This window comes from Echinops telfairi, unplaced genomic scaffold (genome assembly GCF_000313985.2).
Source record: "Echinops telfairi isolate 266 unplaced genomic scaffold, ASM31398v2 ScPeMD7_7420;HRSCAF=8458, whole genome shotgun sequence".
Taxonomy (NCBI): domain Eukaryota; kingdom Metazoa; phylum Chordata; class Mammalia; order Afrosoricida; family Tenrecidae; genus Echinops; species Echinops telfairi.
This window is the reverse complement of record NW_022111320.1, coordinates 6,230,069-6,243,134: the sequence shown is the minus strand read 5'-3', so window position 1 is coordinate 6,243,134 and position 13,066 is coordinate 6,230,069. Positions and strand designations below refer to the sequence as shown.

General features: G+C 32.9%; 1 protein-coding gene across 1 annotated transcript in view; it reads right to left on the bottom strand.

Annotated features, from left to right (window-relative positions):
* The window catches only part of SMC4 (structural maintenance of chromosomes 4), a 39,784-nt gene that overhangs the window by 25,714 nt on the left and 1,004 nt on the right, over positions 1 to 13,066 (bottom strand). Inside the window, exons 3-8 of the mRNA XM_004704247.4 lie at positions 11,789 to 11,965; positions 5,407 to 5,571; positions 4,979 to 5,106; positions 4,539 to 4,679; positions 3,732 to 3,882; positions 1,267 to 1,431 (exon numbers count right to left, since the gene is read on the bottom strand). Coding sequence (XP_004704304.2) covers positions 1,267 to 1,431; positions 3,732 to 3,882; positions 4,539 to 4,679; positions 4,979 to 5,106; positions 5,407 to 5,571; positions 11,789 to 11,965 — 927 coding nt within the window. The remainder of the gene's footprint in view (positions 1 to 1,266; positions 1,432 to 3,731; positions 3,883 to 4,538; positions 4,680 to 4,978; positions 5,107 to 5,406; positions 5,572 to 11,788; positions 11,966 to 13,066) is intronic.

Genomic DNA, 13,066 nt, shown 5'->3' with positions numbered 1-13,066 from the left:
CCCACATGTGATTATCGGCCAGGCTGGCACAATTAACTAACTCAATAGCCGTTAAGACAGGACAACTAAAATATCAATAGCTGAATGGATATACAAAAAGTGGTACAGGTGGTCCCTGGTTATTTATGGACAACTCTTATTTGTCCTTTAATGCAGGGATTTGATCTGGTTCTTTTACAGCTGACAAACTGAAATAGAACAGACCAGAATTTTTAATTTTGGTGATTCAGAAAGCCTGGAATGGGCGGTGCATAGTGAGCTGTCTCAGGAGCTTGAAGCATGAGACTGGATGTGGTGTGACCATCTACCAGCTTTGAGCAGGCCTGCCACAATTGACATCCTGCTTTGATGCTGTGTAAACCTACGTTCACTTTGAAATAATGAAACTACTCCCAGCTTGCAACACATTCTTCATCATAATCACTTTACTTGTTGCTTAAAAAAAAATCACTGAAAAGGCGTTACATCTTTTCTTGTAATAACTTAAGGCTAATAAAGAACCACGTAAACCAACTAAAATTCTTAGACAGTTGAGAATGTATCTCATTCATATTGCATGTATATTTGTGCAATGGAATACCAGCCATACAGAGAAATGAAATCCTGATGTTTTTGCTACACAGATGAAACTTCAAAACAGTAGTCACAACGGAACAAATACCCTATGGTCTTACTTACATGAAGCAAATAAATACATATATAGGAACCAGGGGTTCAAACCCTAGTGTGACTAAAGCGCAAGCAAAGTTACTTTAATGTTGTTTTTTTCTCTCTCTTTTTTTGTGATTCAGTGAGTGAATGAGACAGTGAGTGAGTGAGAGTGAGTGAGTGAGAGTGAGGCAGTGAGTGAGTGAGAGTGAGGCAGTGAATGAGTGAGGCAGTGAGAGAGTGAGACAGTGAGAGAGACAATTAGTCAAGTTACTTTTTGCGCTTTACACAATTGATGTGTGTATGGATTGGGATAACAGTTGTATGAGCCCCTAATAAAATGTAAAAAAAAAAACCCACGGGACAATTCTACTCTGTCATTGAGACATGATGAGTCAAAATCGACTTGGCAACAGATAACAAAAACAACACAGTACAGATAATATAATATATACATAGACACAACCCTAAGAAATCTTAAAAGCAGGGTATCTAATTAAAGATCACAGTTCATTTTTAAGGCTCTTCTTTCAAAGAGACGAATTAAAAAAAAAAAGTTACTTTAATGTAACTGTAAAACCTTTAAGTAAAAAATGCCAAACTGATCATCAATCTTACTTCTTTTTCTTTCTGAAGTCCTTGTGTTTCCTGTTTAAGGCTATCCATTACGTCCTTTAATTTTTTTTCTTCTTTCTCTTTTTCCTTCTCTAGGATATTGTTTCTAGTTGTTGTCTCACTTATCACATTCTCACTCTTTGCAGGTATACTTTTATATCCTTCAACCTGAAATTAGAAAACAAATCCAATATGAGCAAGTCTTTTTAAATAATGGTTATTTGAAAGCACTTCTCTGGGTCCTGTAGGACCCTTTCATTGTAATTAGATTTGAACCTGCTGGCTTCAACAAGTAGTTCTTAACTATTCACTGAAATCTCTACACTGTCAAATGCATTGGTTCTCAACCTTCCTAATGCTGCAACCCTTTAATACAGTTCCTCAGATGTTGTGGTGACCCCCAACCATAAAATCATTTTTGTTGCTACTTCCTAACTGTAATCTTGCTGTTATGAATCATAATGTAAATATCTGATATGCAGGATGCATTTTCATTGTTATAAATGGAACATAATTAAAGCATAGTGATTAATCACAAAATAAGTAATTATATATTGTGAGATATTTATGCTTTCCAGTGGTCTTAGGTGACCCCTGAAAGGGTCGTTTGATGCCAAAAGGGTTGCAACCCATAGATTGGAATGACTGGTCGAATGGAACAGCTAATTCCATGAACTTGCTTCGTTAAGAAATCACTTTTCCATGACCGGGCGTTAGTTCTTTCTTCTGACACTACCAATTTCAGGCTTCTATGACTATAGATAGACCTGGCTTACGGGTCACAGACCTCGACATGTAATTTCTTAAAACTACCCACCACACCTCAGCTGCATTAAATCTTCCTCAGATCCTAAGATCTTTCAGTTTATTCTTCTAGTCACCACAGGCCTGTTATTTTATTGCACAGATAATCTAAACCAAACCTACCATTTTAAGTCCTTTCCAGCTCATAGCAGCAACCCAAGGGAGCGCAGAACTGCCCCAAATGCCCCCAAAGTGATTAATCTAATGGAAACAGACCTTCACATTTCCCCAAGGAGCAGCAGGTGGGGGTCAAACAGCTGACCTGGTTAACAGTTGAGCACTTTAATCACTGCACGACTGAGGCTCCTTATTCCATTAATATCTGCAGTTAATAGTCATGAATCACCTAACTACCTTTTTAAACTAAAAGCAAATATTCTTAAAAAAAGAGTCTTACTTGAGCTAGATTGTTCAGTTTGGGGGTGATTCCTAACCAGTTAATTTTTAAAAAAATTCTGATTAGTTTCAGTTTCAAATTTCTCCAAAATAGTGTTCTCCAATGATTCACATAAAATTTGCTAGACGTACTGAGTAGAAAATATTCTGCAAACAAATATATTTGGAATATTGTGAGAAAATAATCATAAATTTGACTATAATTACTGTGTAAGTATTTGGTGAAAAGCTTTTCTGAATCTAATTTGGTTATAAAGAGTTGCCATTTTCAGCCCTGATTCATGACCACCTCATGTGTGTCAGAGTAGAGATGATGCTTGCTCCATGGGGTTTTCAGTGGTTTATTTGTTCAGAAGCAGATCATCAGGTTTTCCATCTGGGATTTTTTTTGGGTAGATGCAAACTTGTAACCTTTCGGACAGCAGCCAAGAGCCCAGAAGCTCCTATTTAGCTATAAGTATCACATACATTACTATTTAATGGCAGAGCTATGAAGAATGTTATGATAAATCCTAAAGTAATTGATTAGAGTCTTGTCCCTAATAGGTTAGGCACTCTACATTTTGGTTAAATGTCACCTTTAAGAAATATATTTAGGACTCACTCACTGACTCACTCATTCACTCACTTAAAAAAATATATATATATATATTATTTACGTTGACAATTTCTTCCTTCCTTAATTTTGAAGAGGGAACTTCTGAACTGACCCTCTCAGGAGGCAGGTTAGCTTTTTAAATAGCCTATGATAGATACTAAGGAAAAAGGTATCTTCTTAAACTATTGCTCTAAGAAAAAAACACATTTCACCACAGTAAATGTTTTCCCAGCAGTGTAGAATATAGTACTACTATAAGCTTTTAAGACTCAATGTATAATGCAGTGTTTGTCAAAAGGCTTGACACTACCCACTAGGGGATGTTGAACCAATCCAGGGGACTACAAAAGCAGATACCTACACTATATCATAGACTGTGGGATACAATTCAAAGGTTTTTAATAGCCTTGAAGGTACTGAGAAATTTTTTCTGAAAAGGGAATGGAAGGCCAAGGAAGTTTGGGAACCTATGGCATAATTAATATAAGGTTTATCCCTTGACGAGAAAAATCATGATCAGAGATCAATTTTAAAACACATGAAACACTTTAATATTCAAACTTAACTTGGTGTCTTATATTACTAAGAGGCAAGCACAACCACGAAAATTATAGGAAATGAGTTTTGATAGTTGGACACAAAATCTTAACCCCTTATCCCCAAAACTTACCTTTTCTTTATCTTTCTGAAGTTGATATTCCAGTTTTTGAGCTTTACTGGTAGCATGTTTTAATTTTTCACGAACTTGGACATCTTCCAAATCTAACTGGGTGAATTTTCCTTTGTTCTCTTCAATAAATTTTGTAATTTTGTTCAGTTTTCTAGGAAAGCAAGAAAAATTTGTCACTATTTGGTTATTCAGGTATTTTTTTGCTTGTAAAATATTCTGCCTGAGAAATTCCTTTAAAAATGTTTCAAAGAATCTTAAAACTACCAGTTCACGATCTCCCCAGTATATGAGGAAGCCATTGCATGTTGTGACTCAGCATCATGGTGTCACCCCAAACTAAATGGAAATAATTTTTTCCAGAGACTGGACTGTTTAGGGCCATAAAAACCATCAGACTGAAAATATTTTTAAACTATAAAAAAGAAAACAATACACCATAAAGATGTCACTGAATATTGGCAGAGGGTAGGCAGGGAGGTGTACAATAAAATTAAAATTCTGCCTCTGAATCAGGTTCGTGGACGACCTGTCAGGTCAAATGCCTATTTTTGCTGGAATGTTTTGTGTTATTGTGTTCTGTCACTAGGGGGTAGCATCCTCCATTGTTTTGTGACTTCAAAGTTTGGCATTTAATCTCTAATAATGATGAATTGGATGAAGGGCAATTTAAAGTTTTTAGGATTTTTTGTTATTAAGAAAAGGAGACTATTTTATGTAGAAGTAAATGTATTATACTCATAATAGACTGGCAATAAATGACTAACACCCACTCATCTAAATACTTCCAAAATTAAAGAAAAATATTACTTCTCTGCATCTTTTACAGCTTTATTTTTAGCTTTCATTTCATCTGATAGTATGCGGCTCTTCTCATTAATTTCTTTTGTATCTTCGTTAATTTTTTCCTTTTGAGTTTCCAATCCAGCAATTCTTTTCTGTAGATCAGAACTAAAAGAAATTAAAAGGGGGGAGATACCATAATTCCATTTCTAAAATTGAGAGGAAAAGTATCCAGATACAATGGTAGAATTTGGAACAAAATGGGTTCGATGCAAATGAGATTAGATAAACAATTGCAAGAATTTTTAAAACGTTTACATGTATGGCATTTAGTAATATATACTTCGTGAACCACCTCCCAACTTAAAAATGTAGGGAACACTGAAAAACCAATTTCAATGTTACAGAATCCTAATTTAGGGAACTTTACCTTAAATATTTTTAAAAAATTATAAACTAATACTCACATGTAGTACTGACAAACATGGCTCTTTTTCCTAAATATTTCATTTTCTAAGGTAAGAAATTCAATAGCTATGTTTTTTTCTCCTTCTAAGGCATCCTTTTCTTTTTCCACCATTTTAACTCTGTTTAACTACAAAAAAGAGAAAGACTATTAGACTAGCACATTTCACAGGTGTAATCTGAATTAAAATACTCCAGTATTATGCACAGTGATATTAACATGGAGAATATTATGTTCAACTCTTAATGATGTCAACAAGAAAATATTTTTATACAGCATAAGAGGGCAACTGTGAGCTGTTCATAAATAGGGTATGTTTGCAACCCAGGGACTATCTGTAATTATGACTTGCTATAGCTTAATATTTGATTCAGAAACATCTCTAACTTGAAAATTACCTTTGATTTTCAACAAAAAATGTTCACTCACTTTCTCTCCTCTGTGTTCATTTAATATTTCAACTCTCCGACAGAGGACTTTAATAGGTTCATTTAGGCGTCCACAACCAATTATATCTTCTAAATATTCAAGCATACCTTCATCGTGTTCAGTTTGACCTTTTGGTTTCATCATAGCAATTTGTTCAACTTCACCCTTAAAAGAAAAGTTGTATTTCATACATTTACTATATACACTTACCTAAATCAAATTTTAAAGAGATTTAAAGAGCTTACAAAGTGAGAAATTCTCCCTCTAGAATATTTCATCATAAACTTTTCTAGTAAATCAAATTCAATCAGGTATTCATATATTCTATAATTCAATGATTATCCAACTATTTAATATGACTTATCCTTTTCTAAAAAAGGATTTTCAAAAAGATCTTTTATGGTTAAACTTGGAATTTTGTCCCATGATGGTTATTTATTTTTCTCACTAAATTTGTTTTGAGTTCCTTAAGAGCTGGGGGGTACACAGGGTCTCAAACTTAGTTCTCTAACTTCTTAAAACCAGTCTTCTGAAAAGGGAAATGACTGAATTCTCAGAGCAACAATTGAAGAACCTAACTGAGTGCTTGGACTAGGGAGATAAGGCACAAGTACAAGTGACACTGCAACATCTTTGCTTGACATCATTAGATAATTTAGAATAATTAAAACCTTAGATAAACTTAAATATTTTCCTATATGTAGCATAATCATGAAGTTCATTCAGGTACTAGAAAAAGGTTAATAAAATTTTTTACCCACCATTAATAACCTTAACGACTGCCAGGCAGCCATTTAGTTTGATGGTGGAGTGAAGTTATTTGAATATACAGACAATAAAACTACTGCCTAATAATCATAGACATACCCTGTGTGCTCTACCAAAGCAAAAAACTGGCAAGTAGCAAAAAAGTCAAATCCTTATTCACAGCAAAATAGCAAAAAAGGAAAACAGGCACATTAGAAAGGACAATACTCTTGAAATGTTACTGTATATACTCGTGTATAAGCCGAGTTTTCCAGCACATTCTAAATGCAGTTTTTGTAGTAAAATTAGGTGTCTCGGCTGATATTCGGGTCAGCTTATACTTGAGTATACACGGTAAGTATTTTACCCCTTTTCAGCATTTCCTTACTATCCGACCAAGCCTTAAAAACTTGGGGTAAATTTTGTAATGCGCGGAACATTTATCAAGACAACATAATTATTAAATGTAAAATTGTTGGGGGTGAACAAGACAAAAGAAGGTTAAACATGGAAGTGACAGGACATGAAAAATGGCTCTCAAAATCTTTGTTCAAAGGCAAAACTCAAATTTTAATACATTATCACTTTTCAATACTTCATTGGCACGATTATAAAAAAATAAAATGTTACTCCAATTCTTAAAATTTGCTCCACAAATTTGTGATTTATTTGTCAAAAAAGGTATTTATGTAAAACATTTTCTTTTGCTTTCATGTGCCAGCTCCCTCCAAATGTTTGTAGCAGTAATTTTAGATTTAATTCTAAGCATAGAAGAATGTCCAAAGGTTTGTAACATAGGACAATTCCTAGTCAACAGGGCAAATGAATTCTAGTCATCGAAGAAGCCAAGAATCTTCATTCAAGTTTAACCTTTCTTATCTCGAGTACGATTTATTAAAAGTGGCACTATTGATATTTTGGGATAGTCTATTGCGGAGAGCTGCACTGGGGGTTGTAGATACTCTGCAGCACCCTTGGTCATCAATCCCCTAGATAACAGAAGCACACATTCTAGTTATCACAACCAGACTATTGGAGGGGCCTTTAACATGGCCATGAGTTAGGAGAGGAAGAGAAGGCAGCAAGTATCCCCACATGACAATACTGAGCTAGGTTGCAATTTAAAGAATGGAAAACTACTGAGCACTATGCATGAGTCAAGTGGTCTTAAGCATACATTTTTCAGACACTGAAAACTTATGAACTCCGTCCAAGAGATACAGTGATAAAAATATTACTGAAACCATCATTCTCCCTAGCCAGATTACTTCTCAGAGATGAAATATAGGTAGGTAATTAGACTGCTTAATTTTTAGGAAAACACAGTTGGTTGTTTGATTTTACTTGTTTCTCCCTTTCTAGTTAAAACAAAGGATTTAAGTATGATTTTCTAACAAGTTTGTCCAGTTGAAAAAGCAAAGTTAAAATAGAAAAACAAGCCCCATTCACACGGCTAGCACTGATTATCTACCTTGGCTTTTCAGCACACGATTGTTAGACTACTTACTCTAGAGACTACCTACTACATGGGTCCACAGGTTATGTAACATTCATTTCTCTACTAGTTACCGGTTTTATCAGCTTAGTAGCAAGAGTCAATAGGCTATTAAACATTTACTTAAGTCTTTTTTGGGCAACAGTTACTCAAACCTATCTCACATGAAATTATATAAAATTGTTTAAATGTATGGCAACAGTAAGCAACACATTTCAGATCAATAGCAGCAATCTGAATTTAAAGTCGCCCTTCTATAGCTAAACATCGTGACAATACAATGTTTGAGTTTCTCAAATAACACCACCATTTATTTCCACTTTCTATAGCTTAGAGCATACTAAGGAAGACTTAAATTTTTTTCTTCATGGCTATTTACTACACCCTTTGTTTTAAACTTATGTTCACATTAAATCAGAAACATTCACGAATCATGGAAAATGCCAACTATGGATTTTATAAGCAATACAAAAATGGCAAGCATGCTAGTAGATATTAAGACTAAGATCTTACAAAAAAATTGCCCATTACTGAAAGTTTGTTGGATGACAAACCAGGTCACTGTGATCACTCACACTGAAAAAAATCTTATTGTATAGCTTAAAATTTTTAAAGAAATGAAGAGGTAAGACACCCTTTACCCATATTCAGATATGGATCGATAGTTGTCAACTAGGGACAATGCTGTTCATTTTTCTTCACCCCTTTACCTCCTACTACAATTTCAAGAAATATATAGGTATCTGTATTAAAATTACATGGCAAAGAATGGCTGGGCTTTGATTATCTCTATCTTTTAGTTTCCTTCATTTTTCATGGTGCTGAATTTCTTGCAATCATACTGGATTTACCCTAATTTGCTGTTTTGTGAGCTATATAATATATATATACACCAGGGACTAAGAAAACAAGCCAACACAGTATTTAAAATAAATATGAAGAATAATTTAGAGGGTGGGCTTTTAATTTATTTTTAAACTGTGGCAAATATTTTAACAATATGCTCATCATTTCAATATCCTTCCCATGTGCAATGTAGTGACATTAACTGCATTCATCATATTGTACAGTGATCACCTTTCACAAGAGTATTTAATTCTTCACATCTATTTTGGCTCCTCAGTTTCCTAATTTCACTTACTTTTGATAATTTTTGCTTTAGATACCATCTGAGTTATTATTGATACGGCTAAAGATTTCGTGTGGCAGATTTATTTCTATAGACCAAAAGACCAGGACTAAGGACAACTTGTATTATATGCCAAGTTTGCACTTGGGAAATGTATACTTGCATTAAAAAAAAAAGATATGCTCAGATAACTCAAATCTAGGCTAATAAAAATCCAAATTTACGGAATATAATCCTAGATTAAAAATTTAAAAAAACCTAAGACTTTATAATATGAAGCTAAAAGTACTAAGATGAAAATTTGCATAAAACCAATATAGTGCCTTTTTGAAGCATTTACAAAAACTTCTGGAAACAGCAATTATTGACGTATCAACTCTGAACTGCAATGAAAGCATTTATGGCTATCATTCCACTAACCTTTGAGGACTAAATGCAGTTAAACTAATTCCTCCTACTAAGTCACAGATACCATGAATGCTATACAGAGATAATAAAATCTTATTTGTAGGGGCAATTATTGTGTATTGTTATAAGGGGACAAAGGCACCCAGAGACCTATAAAAATATGGAGCATATACAGTCAATTGCAAATCTACTAGGCTTTAAGGGCATATATATGTAAATGTCTCAAGGTAAAAGAAACTGGGTTTTACCACCTTTAGTACCTATTTATCTCATGAGACTTGTATGAAAGACCAAATGATGACATTTTAAATGAATTCAAACCCTAAGAATGCTTACTTGAAAAACTTAATAAACCAATATAGAAACATAGTAAAACCAAACAATATCTTTGTGGAATTTTAAAAATTTAGTGCTTGTAAGTTAAAAATAATTTTTTATGTTTACTAAATTTATATTATGTAAGATAGCTACTCACTACTGTGGGCCCATATTTATACTTGCATATTTTATTCAAAACAATCATTTATGCCTTAAATGTAGGATGCTAGTTCCAAGTTTTCAGCTTCCCAGGCCAGGCTAATTTTTAGGGAACTTTACTCAGCAGGAAAGAAAGTTGGAAAAATCCACATACTTACCTTCAAATGTTTTAAATCTCTAATGTAGGAGTCTCTAAGGTTTTGATAAGAAATTAGATAAAAATCTAAATACACTTAAAATCACTTTCTTCAGCTATTCATAGGGCACCATTAATTAGTTCCACCTAGCTCTTCTTAACAGGTGAGGTTCTTATTTGTAAATTTAGAACTTACAAATAAAATACAATAGAAACTAATGTGTTAATTTTACCCTTATTATTTGAGAAGAAATTGTTTACCTTGTTATTATTTAACCAGTAATCAAGTTTCATATCTTTAAGAGAACAAATAATTCAAGCACGAGAAGTACATCACTTAATATAAAGCCGGCAATTTAGAACTTTTAATCTACTTCTTTGGGAAGTTACTAGTTTATTAGTTTCCTTTATTACTGAATTACATCCAGGGAGGCTATACTTGAGGGGAAAAATAATTCTTAAGTTACAATGCACTCCACTCTAGATTTGCACAAGGGTAAAGCTTTGGTCATCCATGACAAAAATTAACAGCAAAGAATAAAAAAGAGCTATATATTTAAGTGTAGCTTTCTAGGATTTATCATGTTTAACATTACTGTATAAATCAAGTTCCAGAATAGAGATGTCAGTCTATTGTTCAGTATTTAAAAATAAGCTCGGGTCACATTAATATACTGTGCATGATAACAAAAGATAGTTATACAAGTTATTTTAGAGTGGTAAGAATTCTCCTTACCATGTTTAAAAGAAGCATTAAAAAATTGCAAATAAAAATTAAAATGGAAACAGGGATTAATGGTATTAAGTTTGTTACTGGGAACTCTCAGTTATCCTAACAAAGTTTTAAATGTCAAATCAAAATTCTGAATGGATTTTAAGATCAGAAGTATATGACACTAAAGAATATTAACAGCAATTTTTATTCCAAAAATTTGTTTTGCTTTCATCATTATATTTTTGGTGACTCTAGATGGGACCTAGGAGAAAAATAGCCTCAAAAAGGAATTGTTAAGTGTGTGATAAAGCTAAAGATTGTTCTTGAAAGGCAAGGCACAAAGAGCAAACCAGATTTTCCTTAGCAATAAGAACAGAGATTACAGAATTTCTACTAAAAACTAACGGAACACCCAGCACTTACTAGTTTACACTCCTTAAATAGTGTGCTTTTAAAAAGTTGCAATACTAAAGAATGAAACATCAAATATTTTCTATTTACTAATAGTGGTTCAAGAATATAATGTAGGTCATTCTAAACAATACCTCAATTTGAATAAAGTTTTAAACTTACCATTCATGGTGTTAAAAAAGATTATTCAGGTAAATTCTGAGAAGTAGTGATTTTGTGGGGGAGGGGATATATAGTATTAACAAAAATCGGAAGTACAAAACCAAAGAGAAATGGTACCCTCTGAAGACAGTGAATCGCATTTAAAATGTTAGCTTCAGAGAAATAAGGTAACACAAAATTAATAATGGAACAGACAGAACACAATTGAGAACACTGACACATGTTAAAATGTAATTAATACCACTCAATATTTACAAATTGTCAAAGGAGAATCCAATTTGCTATATAAAATTTCACCAAACACACAAAATGCCATTTTTAAAAAAAGTTATCTTTAAGACAATTAAACAGAAATGATAAAATAGTTGCTATAACCCTGTCACACTAAAGCAGCACAATAATATTGGTGTTTAATATTTATTCCACTACGCCAATATTTACGTGCTGCTAGAGCGGAACAAGTATGTCAGTCCATCCAAACATAATGAGTATCTGATGATGAAAATAATTGTGCTTTGAATGAATTTCCTTAAATTTCTAGAGCAGCAAATAATGATTCGCATCTTGACTATAGTATGTAAACCATGATGTGCTGCTAGAGTACTTTAAGGCCTCAAAAATACAGCATGATCCAACAGTAGTAAGCCCCCTATGTTCATTAAAAAACAAAATTAAGACCTTTGACACGTTTAATAAACATACCTGCAAGATTAAAAATCTATTATGGTCCAAGTCAATGCCATGGCTTCGAAGAAGATTTCCAACATCTTTAAATGTCTTTTTTTTCCCACTTATGTGGTAGACAGAAGTATTATCTCTGTAGGCTGTTCTGGATACATAGAAGTTACTGTTAGGAATGATTTCATAATCATCTCCTTCCTGTTTTGAGGAAAAACAAAACCAGATAACAATCGATTTTAAATCGTCTACTTTATAAAATGTATTCCTTTGATGTTGGAAGTAAATCTATAGATTAAAAACTTCAATTGAACATGTATAGAAAATGTTGGCAAAAATTCTCAAAAATAACCTTGTTTTGCAAGGACATATATTGCACTTTCCCAAGTTGTCTGGTTCCTGACTAAAATACTAGCAACCACCACCTCAACCAAAAAACACCCTGCGAAATGAAGAGTTTACAAAGGAAGGAGAAAAAAAAAATCCCAGCATATTCAGAATAAACCCACTCATATTATCAAATTGTTAGATTTAAACTAACTACTTGTTAGTTTAAACTACTGGTTCCTTTTTAAAGAAGCTAAAACTATAGACCATTCACACTAAGAAAAGAAGGTAGATAGTAATAAAGTGATATGGTTAGGTTTTTTGAGGGGAAATAAGTACCCTTACTTGAAAGAAAAAGAAAGTTGTGCATAAGTAACTACATGTCCTGATTATTTCTAATCAAACAAATTAAAAAGAAAATCAACTGCTAATCAATTTTAATTGTAAAATTTGCTTTCCTGTTATCTTGAAAAGTGATACCATATTAAAGGCATAGTTATTAAAATGCAGAGAAATCAAACACAGTAGGCAAAGGAATAAAATATTATATAGGCTAAATACTTTATTATACTGGCTATCTATTTCTTAAGCTAAATTGTACAATAGAAAGCATTTAAGAAACAAAATTAAAACAAACGTCTATGTAGACACATATATATTTAAAAATGCTAAAACAAAACAAAAAAATCCTATTTTTAGGTTGCATTCAGACATTTTTAAACCCCAAATTTCCAAAATCAACAGTGCAAATAATCTAAGCATTTTACTTATAATTTCTCCATTTTTAGGAAATGTTAGCTTGACCTTTCCCCATCTAAAAAAAAAAAATCACTAATCACGGTGGTTCAATTTGAAGCAGTCATTTATCACAAATGTGAAAGACCATTAATAACATTAAATTCCAGATGAATTGAAATAACTGAGATAGTAAAATGAGTCAATAATTAGATTTTTCAACGAGACGTAAGTTAAAAA